The sequence below is a fragment of the Alligator sinensis genome, unplaced genomic scaffold, assembly GCF_000455745.1.
Source record: "Alligator sinensis unplaced genomic scaffold, ASM45574v1 scaffold54_1, whole genome shotgun sequence".
Classification (NCBI taxonomy): domain Eukaryota; kingdom Metazoa; phylum Chordata; order Crocodylia; family Alligatoridae; genus Alligator; species Alligator sinensis.
In genome coordinates, this window is record NW_005841962.1 from 1,129,153 (window position 1) to 1,156,943 (window position 27,791).

General features: G+C 38.7%; 1 protein-coding gene across 5 annotated transcripts in view; it reads left to right on the forward strand.

Moving 5' to 3' along the window:
- Positions 1 to 27,791, forward strand: part of DNAJC13 (DnaJ heat shock protein family (Hsp40) member C13) — a 78,898-nt gene that overhangs the window by 5,545 nt on the left and 45,562 nt on the right. For all 5 annotated transcript variants that reach the window (XR_003093286.1, XM_006020625.3, XM_025200249.1 and 2 more), the window contains exons 2-20: positions 2,511 to 2,591; positions 10,191 to 10,266; positions 10,815 to 10,964; positions 11,357 to 11,398; positions 13,593 to 13,793; positions 15,366 to 15,572; positions 15,665 to 15,760; positions 16,191 to 16,282; positions 17,861 to 18,027; positions 18,144 to 18,223; positions 18,312 to 18,481; positions 19,483 to 19,582; positions 19,927 to 20,034; positions 20,954 to 21,109; positions 22,074 to 22,130; positions 23,219 to 23,340; positions 24,123 to 24,198; positions 25,819 to 25,914; positions 26,171 to 26,314. Coding sequence is in view for 4 of the 5 variants with exons in the window: in XM_006020625.3 (XP_006020687.1) it covers positions 2,524 to 2,591; positions 10,191 to 10,266; positions 10,815 to 10,964; positions 11,357 to 11,398; positions 13,593 to 13,793; positions 15,366 to 15,572; positions 15,665 to 15,760; positions 16,191 to 16,282; positions 17,861 to 18,027; positions 18,144 to 18,223; positions 18,312 to 18,481; positions 19,483 to 19,582; positions 19,927 to 20,034; positions 20,954 to 21,109; positions 22,074 to 22,130; positions 23,219 to 23,340; positions 24,123 to 24,198; positions 25,819 to 25,914; positions 26,171 to 26,314 (2,208 nt within the window). In the remaining variant the exon portion in view is untranslated. The remainder of the gene's footprint in view (positions 1 to 2,510; positions 2,592 to 10,190; positions 10,267 to 10,814; positions 10,965 to 11,356; positions 11,399 to 13,592; positions 13,794 to 15,365; positions 15,573 to 15,664; positions 15,761 to 16,190; positions 16,283 to 17,860; positions 18,028 to 18,143; positions 18,224 to 18,311; positions 18,482 to 19,482; positions 19,583 to 19,926; positions 20,035 to 20,953; positions 21,110 to 22,073; positions 22,131 to 23,218; positions 23,341 to 24,122; positions 24,199 to 25,818; positions 25,915 to 26,170; positions 26,315 to 27,791) is intronic.

The window sequence follows — 27,791 nt, forward strand, 5'->3', positions numbered from 1 at the left end:
GTTCAAGCTTTAGGGAAGATGTACGTGAATCTCACTTATTGCTAAATCTTGGATTACTGTGTCTTCATGGCTAGCCTATGCAGTGGAAATCCTATCTTGAAGCACTAAATAAAGCTTGAAAGCTTAACATCATGTAGCTTAAGTGACTCTGACTTTTTCATTTAAAGGGCAACTTGACAAGTAATTTGGCTGTATTATAGCCAAATGGTCTTACTTTGGAGTTGTAGCTGATGTAGAGGTACCTCTTCTAACTTTGGGAGCTGGTTCTTATGAAAAAGGCTCCTTGTCTCCAAAGAACTGTTCTAGTACTTGGGTGCAATTAAAAATAACAAAAACTAACCTAGTAGGGAACATCCATATTGGCAACTCACGGTTGTTTTTCTTGCTTTCATTTAAAATGACAAAAAGCACAATATTCAAGTTGTAGCATGCTGAGACATTAACCAGAAAAGTCTAAATGAATTGTGACTGTCAGTCTTCAGTTCACTAACTCATCTTTCACTTCTCATATCCTGACTTTCATTAGTGTTGTCAAAGGATTCTTGAATACAAAAATGCGTATTAAGAATTGTCCAGGAGCAGTTTCAAGAACTATTAGTTTCTTAAGCTGTACTTATAAGATTAAACTTTTGAAGTAGTCAGAATTTCTTATTTGGTAAACAAGAGCTTTTTGGGCTACACGAATTGCCAGGGGTGCATCAACTTGATGTATAATGCTGTACTCCGTTAATATCAATGGGAATTGTGAATGGAACATTGCTGGTTTAGTTCAGAATCTACCTTTTAATTATACTGCAGTACTGATCCTGTTTGGGTTTTAGCTATCTAGTAGACCTGAATATTAGTCCACCTCGTTTGTATCTCAAGTACACTTTAATATTCTTTTTTCAGTCTCCTAAAAGGATATGGCTCTAAATTTAGGCGAGAGCAAGTTTTTATTGTGGGGCAAAATAGGCTGTAAACCCACCAGACTAGTTACTATGTCATACACTTGACCTATGGAAAGTGTAGTGTAGTTTACCCCACTTAAATTGTGACCCTACCTTAGTTTACTTTTGTAACAAGTTGTCCCATGCAATTTACGATCATGGCTACAGAATATCTTGTGTATTCAGTTTGAAAATACATAGGATTACCCTCTCCTGCCTGGTGCCTCCTAATCTAAACCAATAATAACTGAAGGATGACAAGAAAATGAGGAATTGAGAAGGGAACTAATGAAGACAAGGAGTATCTTTTGTCACATGCATTCAGATGCAATGAAGTGTGCCTTGCTACCAAAAAAACCCTACTTTGCAGTGCTTAATATTGCATCTACTTCTAACATCTGCATACATAATCTAGGCAAATTGGGCTGAATTGCATTGCTGCACTTTCAGTTGAGTAACATATCTATTTTATGCATATTTTTCTTATTAAGAAGACATAAGGGTTTTTGTGTTGCAGAAGGAAACAGTTTGGAACCGCAGGTATGGGGATACAATTGGCTCAAACTTTTTTTTTTTCAAAGCGAGACATTTACTTCTGCAGTTTGTATTTAGCTCGTTGAGTCTGGGCATCCCTAGGTAAAATTACAATGGAAGAGAACTCAAATGCAGTAAAATCAGAATGCTTCTGGTTTACTTCAGCTTTTAAACCTGATTTCACTTGTTGGCTACAAAGTTAGAAATGTCTCGTTTGTTTGTTTGTTTGTTTTATCGGTGAAAAGATGCTTACCATGTCCAGTATCTCCATAATACTGTGGTGATGCCTAATAGTTGGCATATCTATGACTAGTAGATTTAACTTTAGTTCAGCAAGTACTTGAAGAGCAAATGTAATATTTAATTTGGCCAGCTCACAGATATCACTAAACTTGCTCTAATTTTTTTAGCAGTTTTAACATCAAATATGTTCAGATTGGTAAAAATAGTACAGACTTTAGTTTTATCTAATAAATCTGGCTCCTTTCCCCCCCAACGCTTGTAGCAAGACTTGTTACCAGAGGTGGGAACTCAGTTTAGTTGCAAAAGGCTTTAGCTGCCTGTTCTAGCCTACTGTTTCATAGCCATGTGATATTACAGATATAACCAGACTGATATCTAATTTAGGCCTTTAAGGAAATCTGAGAGATAGATACTAGGACCAGCTTTACTCAATCTTCTGAAAACTGCGCTAACTTTCAACTTCCTTTGCAGGGGGTGTTATTAAACAAAAAAAGTTCTATAGAAAAGAATGCATACCTAGTAATCCTGATATCAAGCAGATGGGAATAACAAGATGTTGCCAGCCTATAATATCCTGACAAGAAAAAGCAAGGAATATTTAATCTCCGTCAATGAAGAGAAACTTCTTTTATCCTCTGAATTCGCTAAACTTAAACAATGTTCTATCTCAGGCAAAACTTTTAAATGTTCAACTGTCTTCTCTATAAGATAAAGAAACTCATCTTGGAGCATACTGATGGTTAGTAACAAGATGATATTTAAATCAAGATCGTAAGTACTAACCGGAAGTCTATTTTGTTTCAGGTCTTGGCACAAAATGAACATAATCAGGGAGAATAAAGATCTGGCTTGTTTCTACACAACAAAACATTCATGGAGAGGAAAGTAAGTAGTTTAAATCTATTCTTGTTTCATAGCAATGTATGCTATTGTCATGTCATGTCTTTAAAATTCTCACTCTGTTTTTTGGTCTGAATAATGCATAACTTCAGAGTTCTCTTTCTGGTGTAACAAATGCTTGAAGGCATGTGTCAGTTCCTGATGATAAAACCACCTGTCCAGCCTGCCCTCACAAATCTTTCATAACTAGATTCCTCTCTACTTCAATAACAGGTTGGATTAGTCCATTTGACTAGGAAAAAGTGAGCTGCCAGTAAGGTTATGGAACTTGGTCTAGTTGTTCTTACTATGAAAATGTTTAATCTCTGACTGTTACTAAATATGTAGGAAGAGCTTTTATTTGTAAGCACAAATGTGTATTGAAGGGATAAGCCACTTGTGTGTATCTAATTTATTACACAATGCAAGTCTGACTGAACTATTCTTCAAGTTTCTTTAATTCCGGAAAGACCTGGTCTGACTTGTTGCAGACATCACTCAGTACCTGTGTGCTGTGCCACCCCCCATATTCTCTGGGGAAAGTCTCTTTCAGTCTTCCACTGTGGTAGTACCAGATATAAAAAAAAAAAAAGTCCTTTAACACACAGCTGTCATGTACTTTACCTAGTTCATGCTGTATACTTAAATGTTTGGAGATGCTTGCAACTTCAGTAAGTGATGTTTTCAAATTTCCACCTAAACTCTATTTGAACTGATGTTCTTCAGTGTACCAAGTTTCAAGTGAGAACGTTAGTAGCTTTTTGGGAAACCATTTTGGTTTGTTTTTTTTGTTTTTTTGTTTTTGTTTTTTGTTTTGTCTTTAATTTAAGGCGTAAGTCTGTCCCCTCCTCACCCCTGTACTTGTACGTGCATTGTGATGGCAGTGCCTTCCCTTTTTCAACTTTTAAATTATAACAGTACTGTGGAATAAGTAGGTTTAGAAAACCAGCTGTCTCTCTGCTTTGGGACAACATCAGACTTTTTCCTGAACTTGGTGGGGGAGGAGAGTTCCTGAAATACTGCTCTGCCTTGGAGAACTGATTGGCAACTTTTTTTTTTTCAGTTTGGAATTTGTAGCGGGATTAAGATGCTGAAGAGGATGGATATGGGTTCTTCTCTGTGGCCATAGCTACAGCAGAAGAAACTTAGGCTGGACATGAGGAAGAACTTTTTTGACTATGAGGGTATTCAAGCATTGGAACAGGTTGCCTGGAGATTTCACAATTTATCTATCCCTGGATGTTTTTAAAAGTAGGCTAGATAGTTGGGACGGCTTAGCTAGGGATGAGTCTCCCTTGAGCAGGGGGCTGGACTAGATCGTATGTAGTTCCCTCCACACCTAATTTTGGGGATCTTTACAACAGAATTTTGCTACCTGTCTAGGGACTACTTTTTATTTATCTGGGTTTTTGTTCTATAGTGTCACTCATCTGTAGTACAATCAGATAGTTGCTAGTACTTGTGTGTTTTTAAATTGTCAAAATTAATTTGGATAATGTAAAATTAGCGTCATACTGTTGCTCCTGTCTACTTGGGGAGTCCGTCTCTATGCTGGTGCTCTGCAAGGAAATAAGCAATGAGACAGGTTAATGTTGAAGCCTGACAGCTTGTGGTAATTTTGACTCCCAGATAATGTCAATACTCCTTGGGTAGAGGCTGGGATCACTAGGAAAGAGATGAACCATGGTTCCCTAAGTGAACCAATATCATGGGTCTGTGGAAGAAGGCCAAGGAAAGGCTGGCAGCTAAGATTTTTCTCAAAGTTCCTTCCTCCTCCCACCCCTTGTTGGATCTCTCCTTTTATCCAGTGAATTCAAGCTCGAGCAGTTCCAGCCTTTCCCTTGCAACTTCAACAAATGCCAGTTTCTTTTGCCTTCAGGCCTCAATGGTAGTGGCTTACCTCTGAAATTTAGAATTAAAATGAAATTATCCATAGGTAAGAAGGAAATCTATATTGCATCGTGAATGATCATAACAGTCTAACATTGAGCTGAATGAAGAATAGTTGAACTTGAGTACCTCCATACTTCAGAGCAGAGTTGAATTGGGTAGGAGGAGAACCTTAGTATGTTAGAAGGTTAGCTTTAGTTTTCATGTATTTTGTTCTGTTAGACTCTTAGTAGCCTAACAAATGCTCTTAATTTTGACAAATGAGATCTTTTTAAACTTGGTTTTGTGAGACTCCAATTTGTACAAAATTTAGCAACTGGAGCTTCCATCTGTACTGCTGGAGCTCTGTTACAGGACTTCAGTTTGAGCAGAACATTCTGCAACTGTTGTTCCAAATAGGGAGGCAGCTGAGATTTGCAGTTAATCTAAGGTAAGCTTAAATTGTTAAAAGCATTTTAAGGACGTAGATTTTTACGGATATCAAAAGCAGTTGCATTTAAAAATGACACAAGTCTCATTCCAAGTGTGTTTTGCAGATGCTGATCACTGGTGGTATTTAAATTGTGATTTGTTCTAGAAGAGCTGTTAGTTTGGAATTTTTGGTGATGACAAGTGTGTAACATCAAGCCAGAGAATAACTGTCCGTTAGTTTTGTCTCTTATCTTGCCTTCTGCTTGACTTCAGACTAACACGGCTTTTTTCTCTTTTGCAAGGGTGGGGGGTGGGATTGGTGTTTTGAAGGAAAAAGCAGTACCTTTTTTTAAGGTAGAATAGTTGACATTGTCCCACTCCCCTTCCATTCATACAGTCTCCTAGATGAATTGATTAAAAACTTATGCTCCCTCCACCACAAGCTTCTTAAATTATACAACAAAGTTTTTTTGTTTAGTTTTTATTTTAAGTTAAGAAGGTAAATATTCTTCACTGCTGTAACAAGCATTTTGAGCTTCAACTGAAGCGTATCTTGAATTGCCAGTGGATCAAGGTGACAGTATAACAAATCGGTAAATGCTAAAATGGCTTGTGTGGCATGCTAACTTGCTGTAATTGCTTGAGAAGCAGAATTAAAGCATTTATTTTTGGTCACGTGGAACAGATCTGTTGGTTGGTTTGTTTCTAAACATAAGCTTTACAGGCAATCGGTTACGTGGACAATCTTTGATACAAACTGCTGCCTCTAGCCACCACACTAATCTGTGTATACCTTTACACAGCTAGATACCTTGGATAGCTGAAATTCTTTAGGTAACTCAAAGCAGAAGGTAACTGAGACTTGATGTTCTTGGAGGAAGGGCTGGGACACTTCTGCCAGGTTGGAAATGTCTGCCTCGGGTTATTCGCTCTCTAGCCGCTTCTCTACGTTCTTGGGTAGATATAACCAGTCTTGTTTTTTTGATGATAGAACAGTTAAAATTGAGCAGTGTTGGAAGCAAAATCCAACTTCTGATGGATAAGGCTACTTTAGTCTTAAACTTCAGTGGCATCTTGTGATGTATCGGCCAAAAAAAAGTTACTCAAATTAATTCTGTGCCTTTTTAAAAACACTGCTGAACTTCTTAAAATTGTTTTTTGAATTGTGGCAAGACCTAGGGAAATTAGTAGAAGCTATCCACAACCATATAACCCTCGTATGGTTAAGGGCTTGCAGGCCAAGCCCTATGAGGAGAGACTGGGGCACCTGGACCTCTTCAGCCTCCGCAAGAGAAGGTTGAGAGGCGACCTTGTGGCTGCCTATAAGTTCATCACGGGGGCACAGAAGGGAATTGGTGAGTATTTATTCACCAAGGCGCCCCCGGGGGTTACAAGAAATAATGGCCACAAGCTAGCAGAGAGCAGATTTAGACTGGACATTAGGAAGAACTTCTTCACAGTTCGAGTGGCCAAGGTCTGGAATGGGCTCCCAAGGGAGGTGGTGCTCTCCCCTACCCTGGGGGTCTTCAAGAGGAGGTTAGATGGGCATCTAGCTGGGGTCATCTAAACCCAGCACTCTTTCCTGCCTATGCAGGGGATTGGACTCGATGGTCTATTGAGGTCTCTTCCGACCCTAACATCTATGAATCTTTCCATCCACAACCCTGAGGCAAAAGCCTGAGTGCACCAGTTTTATGCCATAGCCTAAAAGCCTACATACTTTATATAATAGTAGGGGAAACTGATTCTGAAGCTGGCATTTCCTACCAGAAAACTCCTGATGGTCAGGGTTAATTGTGCCTCCATTTGATCTTGACTGGGACAATGTTCTGCTCAATGGAAAAATAGTTATAGTAAACGTTAAATGCTTCTGCTGGTTATGATTCCTTGTTCAGAAGCTTCCAACTTTTGTCTCCAGCTCACTTGTTTTATACATTTTAAGCAAAGGAAAAGTAAGGTATAAAGATAAGTGTATATTCCTCTAACATGTTTGCCAAGTACATAGTCACAATGACTGGTGTTTTAAAGAAACTGGCACCTTGGCTTTCCCTTTTTACAGGAGGCTTTGGGGGTGAGCTTGGAGATCTTTTTGGGCAGGCCATGTCAATGGAATAAAGCTGATAAGCATGTAAGTGAGTCATGGGAGGAAACATGCTGCAAGCAGGGCAAGCTACCATCTCAAGAAATGGGGAATAAAATAAACTCGAACCATGGATAGGTCAGGGATCCTTTCCTAAGGATACAAGAGGTATATTTTTGGATCTTTCTATTTTTGTCTCAAGTGAGAGAATAAATGATGGCTTTTGCAGCTGAGTTGCATTAATCAGAATCTCTGTTTGAAATGCTACACCAGCTTTTGATTTACTAGCTGCTTTTGCAGGTATGCCTGAATTGGAATATGATAATTGTCTGTGCCACCTAACTAATGTACTTTTCTGTGTAGGCACTCTAGCATTTTATAGGCTAAATGGCATATTTATACTTGAAAACAAGTTGCATTTGGAAAATACAACAGATACTTTTTTAGGTCTGTATTCAAGCTTTTGTTAGCCATGTATTTCGGTAATTGGCTGTACTGAGGCTATAACCAGGAGTTAGTGTTGTAACTAATGATGATACTCAATAACATACATGAAGGTTACCTAAACTGGCAACTACAGTAGCTTTAACTATGTGCAACTGCTGTACAGTCTTGTCATGTGTATATATGTTGTTGTCATTATCATCACTATTCTCTGAAATGTCACTTAATTGTACAAATGTAATTCTCAACCTATTTTGTATGAAATATAGGCAGAACTTACTTTGGGAGAACCTCTGCTAAGAATTCAGTAACTTGATCAGTGATTTTTTTACTAGCTTTTATGAAAACTTCAAATTGGAAGTGGGGCATGGATACCCTTAGACCCAGAATCCAGTATGGGAGTGTTCAGTGTAATGAGAACTGTCAACTTACTTGCCTTCACAAACAGGTAGCATACTACATATGAGGAATGAATGTTAGAAGTGATCCATACGTGTTTCTTTCCTGATGTTGATGTTTAATGAAGACTGTCCAACTGCCTTTCTTCTTATGACTCAAGATTAGTTGGAGATGGGTAGAATTCAAGAATCTGTCACTTAATTAAACTTGAAATTTTCTTTGTAAAAAAGGGACTTGTTTTTTTTACATCTCAAAAGCAGTATTGGATTTAAATGTGCTTTTCCTTCTCTTGATGCTCTGCTTATAGAGGGTCTTCATGTCTAAGGAAACAGTTTAAGATGCCATCTATGACTGGGCAGCTGGTAGTACCCATTTTTTCTCATATTTAAAAAAAAAAAAAAAAGGGGAACCTGGAAGGCACTACTTTTCTCTTCTTTTTTTTTTTTTTTTTCCCTTTCCTTCTTTTTGCTACTTCTAAATTTGGGTCATAGTATCACCCAAAGGTCTGTATAGACACATCTGTTTCCACACTCATCACTGAAGAGTGTGACATGGGTCTGTAGGAAAAAAAATTTAACTGAAAAGGAGCCAGTCTAGATGTTCCCAAAAAAAGAGCAGAGGCATGTGAGCAGCCAACAGTAGCTCTAGTCTGGCTCTGGACCAAGCTGTCACTGCTGCAAGATCCTGGCCCCGGAGCATCTCCCCACCCAGCTGTGTGCCTTGCCAGTGCTGCTGCAATCTCCACAGAAACTGGGCTTCATGCTGCTGCTGATACTGGGGTCTCCATGGAAACTGGCTGCAGCAATTTGAGCAGGAGCTGCTGGGAAATTGGAGTCTGGCTACTGGCCAGATCCACCATTTTGCTCACCCCTTAGCTAAAATGTAAGGAATGCATTGAACTTCATATTACTTCACCCCTTCCTCCCTTAATGTAGCTTCCAAATATTTTGTAAACCTGCATTTTCAAACTGAAAATTCTTTGTAGCATGCAAAAATTAAGCTATTTTAGTCACTTAAGTTGGTAAATAGTACTGGATTGTTTGTTCAATATAACAAGTCTTTGAGTCCAAAGACTTGAACATTGTAATAGTAATTGACCAAGGGGAAAAACAGACTTTTGAGTGCCAGTCTCTAACATATTAGCTAACCAGTAAGCAAGACTGTAACAATCTTGAATGAAAAACCTCGGGAGCAGTTGTTTGACTCTTCAGAGCTGTTCTTTGAAAAATGTGAGACTAATCAAAGAATATCACGTAAGTGACTGACTTGCCAGCTACTTAGTGTAAGATGACTCCCCTGTTTCAAGAGTCTTAAATTGACACTGTACAATGTTGACTTCCTGAAAGTAACTTTAACAGAACCACCATATCTTTAGGCACTATATTCAACAGACTTAAGCAGATGAGATGCCTTTTATCTAGCATCCATAAACACCCTTGAAATGTAGTTCCATAGCCTTATCAATAGTCTCATATTTAAGCAAGAAATATTGGTATCTTTTGAAGTTAGGATAAACTTTTTTTAAAAAGTTCATGTATTATGCAGTTAGTATTAAAGCTTATACATGGGTGGTGATGCAGGCTATAATCTAAATATCCTAATAGAACTCAAATCCCAGACGTATCTGTCATACTTCCAGTTAAGATTTGATACTAGTAAAATCCTGGGAAAGGAGTATTGGAACAGATGCCATATACAACTACCTGCTGTAAACTTGTTCCAACTGGCTTTTCTCTGGACCACACACAAGTTGGTTTTGTTTGGTTTTTTTTTTTTTTTTTTTTTTTTTTTTTTTTACACTTTTTTTCTTGGCCAGAAATAAATTATACATTCGCAAGAGAAGAGCATTTGATCATTGCTGTTGATCAACACTTCTGGCTCCCTCTGCATTTTAAACTAGCTTGAAGATATAAACACTAGTCATCTCTTTCTCTTCCACTTCTCCGTATTGGCAGTCATTGGATGTTAGTACAACGTTGACCTTGCAATGGGGGGGAGGGAGTTGTTTAGAGCATTGAGTCTTGTAATTCAGTACACTGACTAGGCTTTTCTGTGCATCTGTGTAGGTACAGGGAGGGGGGAAAAAGGGCTTTTGCTGTTTTAAAATATTACTTGCTACACTCTTCCTGGGGTTTTTTTTTGTTTGGTTTTTTTAATAGCTAGTAAATCAAGCAGGGGGAGTAGAATGAATAAAGAATAAAACTGTATACTAGTAAACTTATCCACCTATTCTGTTGAATGCAAAGTTAGTGTGTGTTCTTTTTTTTTCTTTTCTTTTTGAAAGGTTTCCACTATAATAGGGACTAAAATATTCAACTTCCCCCCTGCTTTGAGATTTTAGAAAACCTTGTTAAACCAAGCACTCTTATCTCTTTCCTTAGGTACAAAAGAGTCTTTTCAGTTGGAACCCATGCCATTACTACATACAATCCAAACACACTAGAAGTTACAAATCAGGTAATGACCACATAGTAACTTCCTTTTTGCTTATGGGGAAAATATCACAAATGCTTAATTTCATGCACTTATTTTAGCCTCTCTTAGGTTCCTTTTGTAGGAAATGCTAAACATAACAGGAAAAATGGTATTGGCTGCATCTTACTGTATGGGTAATCATCATCTCAAATTAGTCTACATTTCACCTGAGTTATTGTCACCCGAGCCATAGCTGAGTCTTTGAATTAACAAAATAAACTGTGTCCATATTGTAGGACATGAGGGAAGATAGAAGTTATCGATCACAGGGCAATTTAACACCTCTACTGGGAGATTCCCTTTGGGGATGCAGGAGACGAGTGATTACAAATTTAGTCTTCTGACCTTTGGTTAATTTGTTGCTTTCTAACTAATAATAATAGCTTTTCCTTCTTTAGCTCTTGAATTTCTAGTTACAGTTTTTAAATAGGAAATATTACACATAGCTACACTGAGCTTCATTGCTTAAAAGCATTAAAGACTTTGTGAAACAGGAACACAGTAATTAAACTTTATTTTGTGTACCTTAGTGGCCTTATGGTGATATCTGTAGTATTGCTCCTGTTGGAAGGGGACAAGGAACAGAATTCAGCCTCACGTTTCGTAAGGGGACTGGAAAGAAGTCTGAAACGCTTAAGTTTTCCACAGAGCACAGAACTGAACTCCTTACGGAAACATTGGTAAGAAATTACCAGATTAAAAAGTGAAAATGCCTAAACTCTTGCCAAACTACTGTTAACCGTGTGTGTTTGTTGTTTAAATGGTGTTGTTTTGCATTATGAGAGAAGGCAGTTATACATATTCTTGCAGTCAAGTTATTTGAATGTTGTCATATGCATATTGTAGTTGTTACTGCAATAAGGCCATTGAGTTGGAAGCTACCAGTGAACTTATTTTTACCTAAAACATAAGGGGTGATTGTTAAGTCTTTTGAGAACAACTGACTTAAATGCAAATAGCTTGACATTTGAAAGGCTGAGGGTTTTTCCCCCCCCTTCAGAATAATTAATATAGTAAAACATTGTTCTCACTACAATTTCAGTTATAACCAGCGTACTGCTCTGTTTTACAGAGATTCAGGACAGACTTCTCAGAAGGAAAAATCACAGGAAGGGTAAGTATCTGACCCAAGTGCCCCAGCTGTCGTATTTTAAGAATTTTGTGAACAAGCTTAAGCCTGCAAGTCTCTTTATACTTAATGCCTAGTCCTGTAGTTTTTTTGCAGTTCCTTTTTAAAAAAGGTACATGAAAATCACTAAGTGCATACAGTGAACCTTTCCATACAGAGACAAGTAACTAATGTGGAAGCAACCTGTGGAAGCTCATGACTTGATGTTTGCTTGCAACTTAAGTGGTGTAGGCCTTGGGTGAGGATGAGGGGGCAGGAAGAACAGGCAAAGCTCTTAGAAAGGACTCCTTAGTGAATCAGATTTCATCTTCAATTTGATTGCATATCGAAGACAGTATTTTCACTAAAGGAAATGCAGCTGTCTGTCTTTTCTAAAATGGTATCATGCCTGGGTACTTGACTTCATTTCTAGCTGCAGTGAATAATAACACTTTGTAGTATATAGGAAATGGAAAAATGTCCAACTGCTGGCGTACAAAGAATATCAATAACTCCTCAATTCTTAATGGAATCTTTAGGTTTTAAATTTACAAAACTGTACAGAAATTTGTTTATGATGTGCAATAGAGGTGCCCAATAGTGAGTGCCATTATACAGCATGCATTCTTTTAAGCATCATAAAGGCAAATAAGAGCTGACGTAAGTGTAAAGAAGTAGTCATCTTCTCGGACGTACACAGATACAGGAAAGTTGTGAGCCTCCATTTTAATTCTGGCTTACTTTACCATATACTTCTCTCTTGCTATCTGTCACCCACTTCATAACCTGTAAAGCAAGTGGGGAAAAGGGTTAGAATTCCTTGTTTAATGTTTCACTAATGGTCAAAAATATTGAAAGATGGAGCTGATGACTTCTAATATCATAAGTAAGGAGTACTATATTGGCTTTCTGGCATATAGTAAAGTTTTGTCTCTGGAGTGAAGGATTCATCCAAACAGTTTTACCAAAAAATATAAATACAAAACCCCCTAACTTTTATCTAGTCATCGGTCTCCATCCTCTGCTAAACTCTCTAATGGTGCTTATTTCCTGGCACAACATACTTAACTTGAATGTGACCAAGGAGGGAGGTGGCTGTGGAGGGGGATATTCTCTTCCTATGATATGCATCATCTTAAATCGGCCTTCAAAAAATGGATTATTACCTTTTTGTTTGTAATGAAACAGTTTAAAAAAACTAAGCTCTAATCTACCTGGACAATGGCTTGTCAAATTGCTGGTCTTCTATAAACAAGCCTTCATGATTATTAATGCTGCTGTTTTTAACCCTAACCCATTACTATTCCTAAAGCTACATCTTATAATTTGAAGTGGATACTTTACAAGTTCATTCTGTAGTATGATTGACATCCTAAACTCATTAGAATGTGGTGGGGATTCTGTTTAAGTCAGTATTGTATTGGATATGGGGTTGAGTTTGTCACTTACAGTACCTTCAGTAAGGGTTACAAGGTGGTGATTGAATAGTTGTATGATTTTGTGGTGTTTACATGGAAGAAGCCATTTTTTTTCTTGACATTTGTTGGTTTTGACACTTGATCCTTCACTGAAACTGATGCTATAGTTGGAATATAACCTGGGATATGATAATACTGAAGTTTCCCTGAACTAGTTTTAGCTAGTTGCAGAGTGAACAGTGGTTTTTCTTGCACAACAGTTGGTTTCTTAGATGGCTGTCCTTGTTTCCCTATGCAGCTTACAGATGAACATGCTGTGACTCTATGCATCTACCACTTATGCAAGAGAGAGGAAATGAGGATTAAATACCACCCTTCCTTTTTAAAAATGTGTAGTATAACTGTCTCAATTACTGCCTTTCTCTTCCATGGCTCAAAATCATGATTGCTTTGAGTAATTTGTTTTCCTCGTTAGATTAAAATTTTAGACTACAATGAATTGGTGTTTCAGCTAAATGGAAGAACTCTAAAGGATTTAACTATTTTTGTGGGTTTTTTCTTTTTTGTTTTGTTTTTGCTGTTTTATCTTTTTTTGCCAGAACATCAGAAACCTGCTAAACAAGTGTTTTTGGTTTGTGTGGTGTGTTTTTTTTTTTTTTGTTTTTTTTTTTTGTTTTTTTTTTTACACAGATTACTTCTACATAACCATGCCAAATGTTTGGTTCAGGAGAAATGAAAAATACCTGTTCAGGGGTTTAACAGCAGTTCTATTCTTTCCATAGAGATACAACTGTTATAAGCATCACTGGAGTGACACAAGAAAACCTGTGATTCTAGAAGTAACTCCTGGAGGGTTTGACCAAATTAATCCTGCAACTAACAAAGTCCTATGTTCCTATGACTACAGAAATATTGAAGGCTTCGTTGATCTCTCTGACTATCAGGGAGGCTTCTGTATAATTTATGGAGGATTTAGTAGACTGGTGAGTACTTCATAGTCTGCCCATACATATAAAAATGTGAAATTTGTTGCATAACTGTCTGTTGTATTCTGTACTTCTCAACTTGCAGTTTTAAGAGACGTAAACCAGTTTAGATCAATGTTTCTCAGCCTGTGGGTCATAAGAATATTGCAAAGGGTCATGAGCTGTGGCAGGGCAGAGGGAAGATGTTCTCCCCTGCTGGAAGGGGCAAGCTGTGTGGCTAAACTGGTGGCACTAGAGCCAGTGCTTGTGTTCACAGGGGCAGGGTGGCCAGGAGATGCTGCTTGGGGGGTGGGAGGGGCCATGACCAGGTGGTGTGACATGGTGCAGTAACCCCAGCCCAGGGCAGTGGGGGTGGCACAGGTCCCTCCAGCCTGTACCAGGGCTGGACTTGCTCTGCTGCTGCCAACATGAGCCAAAGCCACTTTGTTGTGGCCTGAGGAGGTGGGGTGGGGGGGAGGGGAAATGAGGCAGGGGTCTAGGGGGTTGGGCACCAGCAGGGCCAGAGGGGTGTGGGTTGGGACAGGCCATGGATCTTTACAAATGGGACCCAGTAGAAAAGATTGGGAACCATTGGTTTAGATAACTGGGTAGTTAAAGTGCCACAGTTAATTGTTGCAGGGGTTTGGGTTGTAGCTGTGTTGGTCTAAGGACTTAGGCAGACAAGGTTCCTTGGGTGAATTTGATATCTTTTATTAGACCAACCCAAATGGTTGGAGAATAGTTAAGCAAGCTTTCGGGTTCAAAAACCCTTCGTCAGGCTAAGGAAGCTTCAGCAGTTGGTGTGTGCTCTTCCTGGATGGCACTTGATCAAAGACTTTCTGAATCCTATGGGGTTGTCTGCACATCTGGCTGTCTTCTGCAGGGAAGTAATGTATGCATGCTGAAGAGTGCAAACCAAACTAGTTTTGAGGCTGTTTAAACATGATGTGCTTGGCAATATCACCTTCCCAAGCTCTTCCTTTTTAAAATAAGGACCCACTGGTGGTAGCTGGCATTGGCAGTATCTTAAATTTGATTTCTAATCTTTAAGCTAAACGTTAAACTTGCTGTAGTACAATATTTAAAGTAAGCGTTTTAAAACCACTTACTGGAAGCTAGTGTCGGCATCTGAAATGGCCCACAAAGAAACTAGAGTTCTGCAATAGGAATTATCTTAAACCTGAGTACTTAATTTGTCAGCAGTAATTTAAAAGGGTTGTAACCTGATTATTCCACCACTTTCAGAAAATGGGGAATACTGCTCAAACTTCTATGTAATATCATACTTCAGACTTTTTTTCTTTCGGGAAAATTCACTTGTTTAATCAGTTAGCCAAGGCATAAACTAAACTACTGCTTGGAAGTCTGATAATATTGCTAATGTTGATGGGTATATGCGAGTGAGAAGGAAAGTGTGTGCTACTTATGAAATGATATTACCTAGTTCTAATGAAACTCTTTGCCAGTAAGATGACTGCCATGTACTGTGTGATTTTTCTTTTGATGGTCTTAAACTTTCAACTAGGCAAATAAAAATTACACCATGCTCATTTTTATTGCATTAAACCAAACTTTTGGTAAAATTTGCAGCACCTGTTTGCATCTGAGCAAAGGGAAGAAATTATCAAAAGTGCAATAGAACATGCTGGTAATTACATAGGTATCTCCTTGCGGATAAGAAAAGAACCTATAGAATTTGAGCAATACTTGAACCTTCGCTTTGGGAAATACAGCAATGATGAATCCATCACATCCTTAGCAGAATTTGTTGTTCAGAAAGTAACACCACGACACTTGGTAAGATCTATAAATTTAATTGAGCAAGTAACATGTTTAGGGGGCTAAAACATGTATTCTGTATCTAATGTATGCACTTTTGGGTCTTAAAGGAACCTGTAAGAAGAGTGTTGGCGCTTACAGAAACATGTTTAGTTGAACGGGATCCAGCTACCTATAATATTGTGACTCTGAAACCTCTAGAAGAGGTAGGTAACATGGTCTCTGGCTTTCTGTTTTTATCTTTTTCCACCCCCCCCAATTTTTAAATAAAAAAAACAAAACAACTTCCCCACCAAAACACCCAGCTTTGTTTAGAAGGAATCCAACACTTGCCTATTGCGTATAGAGCAACAAGAGGAGAAACTGAAAGTTGACACTGACCTTTGATAGGCCGACAGTGTGCACAGATATTAGTGCAGTCAGCTATGTTCTATAGATGCAGAACGCATAATTGTAAATCTGTTGTCTAACAACTTTTAACAGTATCATGCTTGTTTTTAATAATCTACCCCAGTTTGCTTATAATAACATAATGTAGATTCCCTGCTGTTTTGCATTGTTAAATTAACAACCCCCTGAAGTAGCACAGAAAAATGTTTCGTATGACGTCTTCGTTTCATGGACTCATTTTTTCAGGTGTTTGCGCTAGTATGCGATGGTGAAAATCCACAGCTTTTTTCCATTGAATTTATCAAGGGACAAATCCGGAAGTATTCTTCAACAGAGAGGTATTTGCATTCTTTGATTACCAATCATTTCAAATGTGAAACTAATAGAATGATCTGTGGGTAGGCCAAGAAGTTTAAATAACTTTCACAGGCAGGATTTGGGCCCACTTCAGTCCAAGCCATACTTCACTGTTTTGCTGACTTAACCACTAAAAAGAAACAGCTGGTCTCCTACAGCTATACAGGTTATCCAATTGAAGATGGGTCAATTAAAGATGTAAAGCTTACTGTCTCACTGTATTGATGACAAATATATTGTTTAGGACACCTGATCAAACAGGAACTAGAATTGGAGAGGAAGGAAATAAGGTTAGGCATTCACTTTGTGCTCATTTTAAACTTTTTTTCAGTGTTGAATGTTTAGGGGTCATGCATCCTCCTTTCTATCCCTCTTCAGTCCACAACAGTCTGGATGGTCTATGCACAATTAAATAAAATGAGCCATGTGGAACCCAGGGGTAGCTGGAGTAATGAAGAAAGTAACAAATGCCAGAAGCTGTATTATTTTTTTTTTATTTATTTTTTTTTTTTTTGCATTGTCTAGTCCAGTGGCGCTCCAGCCCTTTTTGTCTGGTGGACCAGATGGGCAGTGCCTGGTCCATCTGCAGATGAGAACTAGTTGGTGTTCCCATTCTGACACAGGTGGGCACCATCTAGGCCAGGGGAGGGCAGTTATTTTGGGTAGAGGGCCACTTACTGAGTTTCAGCAAGCCATCAAGGGCTTGACAGGCAGCCAGAGGCAGATGTATATTAATTTTTCTAAATTTTTTTTCTTGTTTAGGGGGCCCTATGGGCCAGATAATGGCCTGGTGGGCCACATCTTGCCCATCCCTGCTATATGCCACAGGGGGGAGGGTGCAAGCCAGCCTTAATTCATCCCTTCAGGGGGAAGGAGCTTGATCTGCCTCATGGAGTGGGAAGGGAGCATGGCCTGCCCCTGTGAAGGGTATGTGGAAGGCCTGGGCCACTGGGAGGAAGGGGCTATGGCCAAGACCTGTAGGGTAAGGTGGCATAGCCAAGTTCCAACCATGCCTTGCAGAGTGGGAGGGAGTGGGGGAAGGGCATTGCCAGGTGTCAACCCACCATTGCAAAGTAGGAAGGAGTTGTGGACCAGCCCTAATCCAGACCTGGGAGGTTTGGGGTTGTGGCCTAGCCCAGCCTGTAGTGCAGGGTTTGCAGATTTGGCAGAGGGAAAAGTGGCCATACTAATGGCTACTTCTCCCCTGCTGCCAAATTTCCTGACGAGGGGAGATCCCTGCAGGCCAGATGTGATGGCTTGGTAGGCTATATTTTGGCCCATGAGCCAGAGGTTGAGCACTCCTGGTCTAGTCCACGGTGTGTAAACCAGTTCCACTTCCAGATAGAATACAAAACTTCTCTCTTTTTAAGCATGCACTCATGATTCAGTCACTTGTAGGTCTTTTTGTTGTGTGGTGGTGGTTGTTGTGTTTTTTGTTTTTGTTTGTTTGTTTTTTAACCAGGTAAAACCTCACTAAAACTTGAATATATTGGATACAAAACACATGCATTTTTTTTCATCTTTCTCTCTCTTCTCCTTCTCCTGTCCTGTTCCCCCAGAGATTCTTTGTTGGCTAGCTTGTTGGATGGAGTGAGAGCTTCTGGCAACAGAGATGTTTGTGTGAAAATGACTCCAACACAGAAAGGCCAGCGCTGGGGATTACTTAGCATGCCTGTAGATGAGGAAGTAGAGAGCCTTCATCTCAGATTCTTAGCTGCCCCTCCCAGTAAGTGTGCTCAAGATCACTGTGCATTGCAAAGTACAAAGTCTTTTTGTTGGTATGGTAATTAATGAGTTAGATGTTGAGCTGAGCTCATGGCTTCTGGTTTTGTCTCCCTGCAGATAGCAATTTTGCAGATGCTGTATTCAGGTTCAATGCTAACATCTCGTACAGTGGTGTTCTGCATGCAGTAACACAAGATGTAAGAGTAAACCTTTATCCTAATCTTCTGTTGATATCCTTTTTAATATGTAAAGGCCTTTTGTTAATTACCTCTTCCATCTTTACAGGGCCTGTTCTCAGAAAACAAGGAGAAATTGATTAATAATGCCATAACAGCATTACTCTCTCAAGAAGGAGACATTGCAGCATCTAACACAGAACTTGAAAGCCAGTTCCAAGCTGTAAGAAGACTAGTTGCTTCAAAAGCTGGCTTCCTTGCTTTTACTCAGCTTCCAAAGTAAGTAGCTCATTACCTAGTTTGAAATGCTGAAAGTAAACCTTAATGTTCTAAAAAGGCTCTTCCTTGTTTCAAGATCAACTTTGACTCTGGTCAGAGTCTGGGGTTCAGAGGGTCCAGTAAAAATTTCATAAAAAAATAATTTGTTGTAGAAACTTGATATTGGATCTTTTGGTAGCATAAACTGCTGTCTTTATTAGTGACTAAATAGTCATGCTCTTAATTTATAATAGTAAGAGTTGGTTCTGCTTGAGTCTGTGTCTATTTTGGTCTTTTCTGATAGTATGCTCAACCAGTTTAGTGTCGTCTTGTAAATGCAAATAGTATCTATTGCTGTTTAATAGGAAAAGAAACGAGAATATTACATCTGGTGCAATTATGAATTCATTCATTCTTCTTAAACCTACAATTTTAAAATTTAACGTAAATCTGTAGGTGGCTTTTTTCGTATTCAAAACTGTTCTGTGCTTCTAACATTTAGGAGGAATTTATACTTAAATTTCTCCCATACATACTCTTTTTTTTTAATCAGCTTTAAAGGCTGAAGGTGTATACAATGCTCAGAAGTTTTTAAGATGTGAAGTTTAATTCCCTTCAAGACACAACTTCTCATTCTTTCATTATGAAGAAGTCATTAACTGCAAGTCAGTTCAGCTCTTATTGTATTCAGAGAATGTATGTTAGAGGGCTACTGAGGATTCAATAAACTGAACATTATGCTGAATATGTGAAAGGATAAATAATGTAATGCCAGTAATTGATTTGCCAAGTTCATATGCTCACTCTTCTTGAAAATAAAGCGTCTTGGACTTGGCTCCTTTACATATGTCCATAATGTAGGTTACTAGCTGTCAGGAAAGAAGACAAATATACAGGGGGATATGAGGATTTCCCCTCTTTACCTTTTTTAAAGGGGGAGAGATGCATTGACCAACTGAGACCCTCCCCCCAAGAAATCTAATATACAAGTGCTATTGCTAATGTACTTCTTATCTTGAAAGATTTCGGGAACGACTAGGAGTGAAAGTGGTAAAAGCTCTTAAAAGGAACAATGATGGAGTAACCCATGCTTCTATTGACATGCTGTGTGCCCTCATGTGTGTAAGTATTAACTGGAATTATGCTCAGTGACTTCATTTAATTGTCAGAAAAAAACAAACAAAAAACCCAAATTGCAGAGACCCAAAGAGTGGGTTTATATGGAAATTGCAGTGTATTGTAACTAGTTTTCACAGGTTCTTTTCTTTAATTTTGAATATTACAACTCCTTCATGTAGTTAGCCTGCTAGGTTTCCTGACTGACTTCGACTTTGAAGTGGGACTTGCTGCCATAACTTGTCATGAGTTTGTGGCAAGTCTTCTGATATGGCTGCAGTATAAGACTTGTAAAGTTCTTGTCTTGAGGGCTAAAGGATGACTGTATTTAAATACTTTCTTTCTCTCAGCCCATGCATGATGACTATGACTTGCGGCAAGAGCAGCTGAACAAAGCTTCCCTTCTTTCTTCAAAGAAGTTTCTGGAGAACTTATTAGAGAAATTTAATTCCCATGTGGTAAGTGACTGAGCAACTTTTACTGTAATGAAAATCAAAAGGTTTTTAAGTGTGCTTGCTCTAGTCTTCAGTGATCAATTATATGAAATACTAAAATGTAAAACCTTAACCATAACTAACCCTGAGATGAGTTTCCAGTCATTTTGAAGCTGGGCAGATTTGAATTTTAAGCTGTTTGTCTTGCAGAGCTACTTTAATTTCTCTAGAAGTTGCTGCTCTAACTCCCTTTTTGTAAGGGTTCCTAGCTTTAAAACAATTTCTTTTTGGAAAAAGATATCAAGGAAGTTGCTGCTTTCTTAGTCTGTGGTACTTGAGGGGCTTGGTATTCTTTGAAGCACAGATTGCTTTCAACTATATTCTTAAGATTTTGCTGCTGCTCTAGACTTTTTTTTTTTTCTTCTTTGTGGCATGTTGTGGAAGAGCCTGCATTTTTGTCACACTTGGATGTATGAAAATTGGCTTCTTTATCTTGAAATACTACTGACAGAACTGGCCTTGGTGGGGAAATGGTACCCTGGGCAAACTTGTATTCCTTTCCCCAGTCAGCAGCACTGCTGTGGGCAGGGCCTCGGTCCAGCAGGGAGGCAGGATGACATGGTACACAAGGCAGGCAAATAGGCACCACTGCTGCTGGCCACACTGCCTGTCTGACCCAGATCCTCCTGAGCTGTGGCTAGGGGCAGGGGATGGGCTGGGCACCGCTCCTCCCTTTTGGGGATTGGCCAGGGTGGGGCAGTGTGAGTGCTGCTGCTCATGTGTGGTGCCCCCCTGACAGTGGTGCCCTGGGTGGCTGCCCCACCTAAGGCTGGCTCTGGCTAGTGATTACGAATTAGAATGAAGTTGGTGGGAGGGGAGAGACATGACAGAATGGGATTTGTAGGTCATGACGGTACTAAACTATTTGTTTTCTATATTTCAGGATCATGGGACTGGTGCCCTAGTTATTAGTTCACTTCTGGACTTCCTTACATTTGCCCTCTGTGCTCCATATAGTGAAACAACTGAAGGGCAGCAGTTTGATATGTTGTTAGAGATGGTAGCGTCTAATGGGAGAACACTGTTTAAACTCTTTCAGGTGAGACCATAGTAGTGTGGTAAAATAAGAAGTAAGAACAAAAATAAGGTTGTGGATGTTCTCCAGTAACTTGCTATGGCCACGTTTTTGGTTAAGGTCTAGACTCTGGCAGATTCGGAGCTTTTTTGTGGTGAAGTTTTTAGTGTGTACATTTCTTATTGTCAAACGGAGCTGGGCCAACTAGAGCTAATGCCTCCGTTACTGGCTTCTCCAAAACTGGTCCTCAGCTCGCTCTACATTTGGTGTACTGGGCAGGAGAAAGTGTGTAGTGAAAGTGTCTGACTATTGTGTAGGCAGTAGTTGGGCAACTTCTGATTTCAGTGAAATTCTCCAGATAACGAGACAACGTGACAGAGGGACAGCTAGAAGCCTACCAAGTGAGGGGTCATAGGACTAGTCAGTGGGAATTCAGCAGTAGGGCTACAGTGTACTGCACAAGAATTATTTGATTACCGTTTTAACTTTGGAATCCTGGTCTAAAAACCAACTTTTAAAACCAGAAAGCAGCTCCTGATTAACTGTGACCAAGTTTCTGCAGAAACAGCATCTGCATATTTGATTAGCTTGCAGGCAGTATTTGGTTCCAAATACTTTGGTCTTTGTTTGGTGCACACTTTTTTTTTCAAAAAAGTTGTGGGGAGGGGGGTGGGTGTAAAATGCAAAAATTCTACGGGTCTGCTATATATAGGTGACTTTTTTGGGGTTTTATGCAGGGTGTAGTAAGTTGATACTAATACAAAGCCTTATCCAAACTGTTCTTCAGAAGACTAAGGTAGCCTTGTAATTTTTTTTTTTTTTTGGTTCTCTGGACCACTTTTTTTTTTTTCCCCAAAGAACTATAGATTACATTTGGTACAGCTGGATACCAGTTGCTAATATCCAAGTTATCCACTTTCATTAACCAAAAAAAATCTTAAGTTTTTATATAATATTTCATACTAATTTTATAACTCTCTTTTTGTAGCATCCTTCCATGGCAATTGTAAAAGGAGCTGGCTTGGTAATGAAGGCAATAATAGAGGTGAGACTTGGTGGGGTAGCAGGGGGTGGTTAAAGGCCACTGGGAATAGCATGCTAACTGTCAAGTGGGCTTCACTGAGCTTTCAAATGGGCCTTTGCTTTTAAAATGTAAATAATCAATTTCAGCACACTCTTGGGGTAAATTTCTCAGTTTTGTAATAGCTGGTATACAGCTGTTAGTGCCATTCTTTTAAGAACTGAAATGTCTATCGGATGGAGTAGATGGATGTAGGCAACAAATTTAGTATTACAAGAGTTTAGCTGCAAATTACTGGAGACTTTTTTTTTAGACTGTCTAAATTTTGGGATTTTAAATTGACAACAACTTGAAACACTTGTGTGCAACAAAACTGCTCTGTCAGTTTGTTAGGCTTACCTGATATAATAACGGCAATGCATAATCATTTCTATTTGAAGTTTCTCTAAATTTTAAGAGCTGACTGGCATGTTCATGGCAAATATAGGAAGAAGCTGTAATGCCACTAAGTCTCTTATACAGTCAGTTGTATGCATAGATGGGATCAAATGGTGGATATTGTGCTTGCATCACTACAATAGTAAACCACTTCTAACACTTCTGCTGCAATCTATTTCTACAAGGAAATAGACTGAATTTTATTCTGGATTACCAGTAAACAGTTCTATTTTCGAAGGTCAAGTAGAATGTTTCTTTTAGGTAGTCTTAACTAATTCAGCTGATCTTTTTAAGGACAATTTTAGTCTAAATCCATAGATGGTAACTGAGGTCACAAAAGGATGTGGTGTTTCCCTCGAACTTGGCTTTATATACATTTAATTTTATGTCTCTTAAGACTAATCGTACTCTAGACATGGCATTTCTTTTAAGTGCTTGGAGTGGGTTGGGGTAGCTCTGTTGCTATGACTTGACTAGAGCTCTTAGCCTTACTGCAGCAGAGAAGTCACTTGAAGACGGTTTGAGATCCTCCTTGCATAGCTCTTACCTGTTTTTTAGAATTGTACAAAATCATACATCTGTCAAGAGAAATGGCATCTTAATGAATTGTATAGTCTAAAGAAAACAGCTGAGCAACTCCTTGCTACAGTAATAGTCTTTCTTTGTTTTCTAAGGAAGGAGATAAAGAAATTGCTACCAAAATGCAAGATCTTGCCCTCAGTGAAGGTGCCTTACCTCGTCACTTGCATACTGCTATGTTTACAGTTAGCACAGATCAAAGGATGCTTACAAATAGGTAAGTTTGTCTTCCAGGTGAAACTTTCCACAATTCTAAGAGGAGCTTCCACTTTAGTTTTATTCTTTAGAGGTAGGCACACTGCAAGTGTTTTAAAGCTTTTAAATTTAGTTTACATATTTAACTAAGCAAATGACATAATTTGTAGCTCTTTTCCTGGTGCTTATCTAGCAGTCCTGTATACTTTAAGTCAAAAGATTTAACACCAGATTTTGTAACTTACTCGTTCTTTGAAGCAATGTAGTCTTAATGATCAGAGGCCACTGGCAGTTTAACTTTACCTCTTCTGGAAACCTGAGGTAGGCTAATACAGGAAAATCATTGTCTGCAGAATGGGAGAGCAGGGGGCGGGGCAGTTAATCCAGTTTACAGTTGCAAGCTCCCAGGATGAGTTTGAAACTTCTTGTCATAGTTTAGAACTAGTGCTTGGATAACTGAGTAGAAAAAAACCGCATTGCTAGTAGAGAAGATGATTTTTGCAATAAATCAGCGAAGTTTTCCTTTGGAAGGATTCAGGAAAATGTTGGGTGTCTTTTTTGCTTTATTTTAAAAGCTCCAACTAAACATGCTTAACTTAATAGATGCTAAATGTCTTTTTTGAGTGTGGTGCTTCCCTTGGAAACAAATGTCTAAGTTGGTAACAAAATCTTCTCTCTGCCCCATATATTGGTATTGAATGCTAATAATCATCTTGGTATTTGAATGTGACAGCATGTCATCTTGACATTATGGTACTGTTTCAAAAATGGTTAAAGCCTTTATTAATTCTTAATGTATTTCAGGCAGCTAAGTAGACATTTAGTGGGCCTTTGGACAGCTGAAAATGCAACTGCTATGAACTTGTTGAAACGAATTTTGGTAAGGGAACTGCTTACAAACTATTTGGTGATGGTGTTGAAGAGTATCCTAAACTTTTTATATTTTATTCTAAAATGCTTTCCCCCTTGTTGTACAAAGATGCCTGCATAGCCTCTGTCTTAATTCACGTGTGCATTAAAACAGACTGGCTGGAGGGTGGGAAGAGTTTTTGGGAAGGGTGGGGATAAAGAAGAGCCTGTTAAACTTGAATACCTATTTCATACAAGGAGTTGTGATTTTTATATATATAATATAATTTTTTTTTAAGCGAGTCAATAAAGAGATCAGTTGCAGAATAAGCAGGAGCTTGAATGGAAAAGTGAATTTTCTAGCAGAATAAGGAGTGGGAAGGGGGTATACGTGTACTGTCTTAATTGGAAAGTAGGCTGGGAGTAAGGTGTGGGGTTTTGGGGGGCTTAAGATAAGAGGATCTTTTGGTCTTACACTGGATCCCATTCTCCAGTTAAGGGGGCATGAAAAGGACAAAAGCTCCAAACCAATTTAGAGATTATCTACAATTGAACAGATACGGGAGTAAAACTAATATGGGGAAGGGAAGGTCTAACAAGGTAAGGATGCTAGCAAACCTTGGTGTATGTTTTGTTTTTAAATAGATAAAATAGACTAAAAAGCATTTTAAATATTGTAGTAACTAACTTTATTTCCCCATACTAAGGAAATCCCTTTTTTGAAAGGAAGGGGAATATGGTAGTATAGTTATCTAAGCCAGTACCTCAGTCCTGAGTAGGCTTCCAAAGCCATAGCTTGTGAATGGAGCTCTTGCCTCTTGCTGCTTGTAGTAGATTGTAATCTGGAAGATACTTGGATATTATGGGAGCGCAGCGTAAGAGATGACTTGAAACGGGACCAACCAAGGCAGACTTAACTATTCTTCTTTTAGTCTTCAATTACTGATGATTCTGGCAAACTTAAAACATGCTGGGTGTATACACGGCATGAGAAATATTCCACGCAGCAAGGGGGGACATATGCTTAAGTTTCATTTAGAGTTTTCAGTTGTGCTGAAGAGTTGATTTGTGGTGGGTTTTTTTTTCCTCCTCATCTTTCCTCTTGGGCAAGTTATCCCACTAATTCTTAAAGCATTCAGCATGAAAATTCTAGGATTTGAAAGGCAAGGTAGACTGTCTTAATGCCAAAGGGTTTTCTGGTCTTTCCATAATAATTTTATCTATTAAAACCAAGCTTAAACCTCTGGAAAATATCATTTTGAAGAGTTCTGTGGAAGATGTACAAACAACCTAGTGTTCCAGGCTGGCTTCACTGCACTTAAGTCTCTGCCTATCTCACTGTACAACTTTTTTTTTTGCCCACAGCATTCATCTCTAACTTAAACTAGAAAGCAAGTTTGTTGCTTAACCTAGATGTTTTGGACATCAAAGGGGTGGTTCTGTAGGGGAAGTAACTTGTGAACATGCCCAAGGGAAACCAAGTCTTTTTCTAACCCATCCCAACCTTTAATTCTGGCACAGCCTAACCTTGGGTGGTAAAATCAAACCCAAATGTTCTTCTAGAGTAAGTGGTAAACATTCCTTGCATTGTATTATGTTTTACTTAATCATTGAGAAACATGATTTCAGATTTGGTTTTTAATGGCTTTAGCCCCCAGGTTTGCTGGCATACCTGGACAGTGCTGATTCTGTTCCTGAGAGAGACGCTGATCGGATGCATGTTAGGGACAACTTAAAAATTGCAACTGTAAGTAGGGAAAAGTTCCCATATTTCTCCTTGCGTTGCCTCCACCCCTACTCCCCACTTCTCCCATGTTTTTGAATGGTGAAGAGATCTTTTTTCCAGTTCCTTTTTAAGCTTAATGGATTGTGTGAAGTCTGGCTCTTGCAGATTAAAAAATAATACTGATGTAGTCTTTCCCCTTCCTCCCCTCCCTTTTTTAACATTCCTCAGAGTGATTTGTAATCTTAACCACGAGTTTCTGATTGGTTCTATTCTATAGGATCAGTATGGCAAATTTAATAAAGTGCCGGAGTGGCAGAGACTGGCTGGAAAAGCTGCAAAAGAAGTAGAAAAATTTGCCAAAGAAAAAGTAGATCTGGTGTTGATGCACTGGAGGGACAGAATGGGCATTGCTCAAAAGGAGGTAAACACCTAAGTTTGTAGACTTAAAAATAATAATAATAAAAAAATCTTGACTCTTCATAAAGTATTAATTACTGCAGCCTGTGGACATGATTGATCCAGTGTAAATGTTGGGCTTCAGTCTGGGATTCCATTCAGGGGAGAGCAGTGGAAATGGAGTCTAATTATGCTGTATCAAATAATTCCATGTTTCCATATTGGTAGAAGCTGTGTTCTTAATTTTAAATAGCTGAGACTTGCTATTCCATCAACTCCATTTACTGCATATTAGTGTTTTGGCATTCACACTTTCTCATCTTCTGTGGCTATTTTTGTTAATTGAATTACCTGCAAAGTTTGTTTTTGTTTTTTTTTTTAAATTACAGTTAATGATACACTTGTACCCTCTGGAGTACGTGGACTTTGCACCAAACATCTTAAGACTTTACAAACAAGTTTGTTAAACAGTAATTTTGTAGGAAAGTGTTTGTTTGTTCATTTTCAGCATAATTTGAGGTGGCTCTCTTGTATCGTCGTCATTGTACTTAACATGGTTTCAACTGTATTTGGCAAAATAGAGTTCTGCCTTTGGATGGATTAATATAGACTTCCAAGCTTTGGAATTACTTGACTCTCTAGTTGTGGGTAGTTACCTAAGGTTAGTTGATTTCTTGCTGACTTTGCTGGTTTTAATCCTTACTTCCTTTCAAGTAATTTGAAATGACTTTTTTAGGATGGTGTAGTATTAGTTAAGAGCTAAGAAGAATTCACTACTTGTTTCCTTTCAGGGAAGGAAAAGAAATGTGATCTCTGATTTCTTTCTGTTTGTGGTCTTTCTCTTGCCTTCAGTAAGGTCCTCTTTCCTGTGAATTTCAGTTGTTTGTATGTTTGGCTTGATACTTTCTTGCTGCTACTTTAAGGGTTTTTTTAATTTGGTTATTGAGCTCTCTGCATTTGTTGGAAGCTGCGAGGAACTAAACATTGATCTCAAACTCCTCATCTCTGAAGTATCTAGAGGGCTTGTCACTTTGCCATGTACAGGGAAGAGTGAAATGGGGGAAGCACAACATGTATGTTTAACTTTACCTGCCAAACCCCACCCAAACAACCAACACCCTAAGACAGTAAACAAGTGACTTGGACTTTGCGTAATGCAACCTGATGTCGCCTATATCTCAGTCCCAAGAATAATCTCAACAATGAAAGCTGGACTTAAAAATGGAGAGCTGCCTTTTTGCTTTTGGCAAACTTGTGTAGGCAAGTCTTGAGGAGTTGTGTATTTAAATCTTTCACTTTTAAACAAAATAGAACAACGTTAAAGCTGGGAAAGATAGCATACAAGGGGTAATACTACTATCTCAAAAATATATTTGAGTATATTTCAGTTCGTTTTTCTTTTAATGTTTTATACAAAAAGCAAATTACTTGGCACACTGTTACCCTTTTAAAATACTTGGTTGTAAGTTTTATTTAAATTTTTAAAATATTCCCTCTTCTCT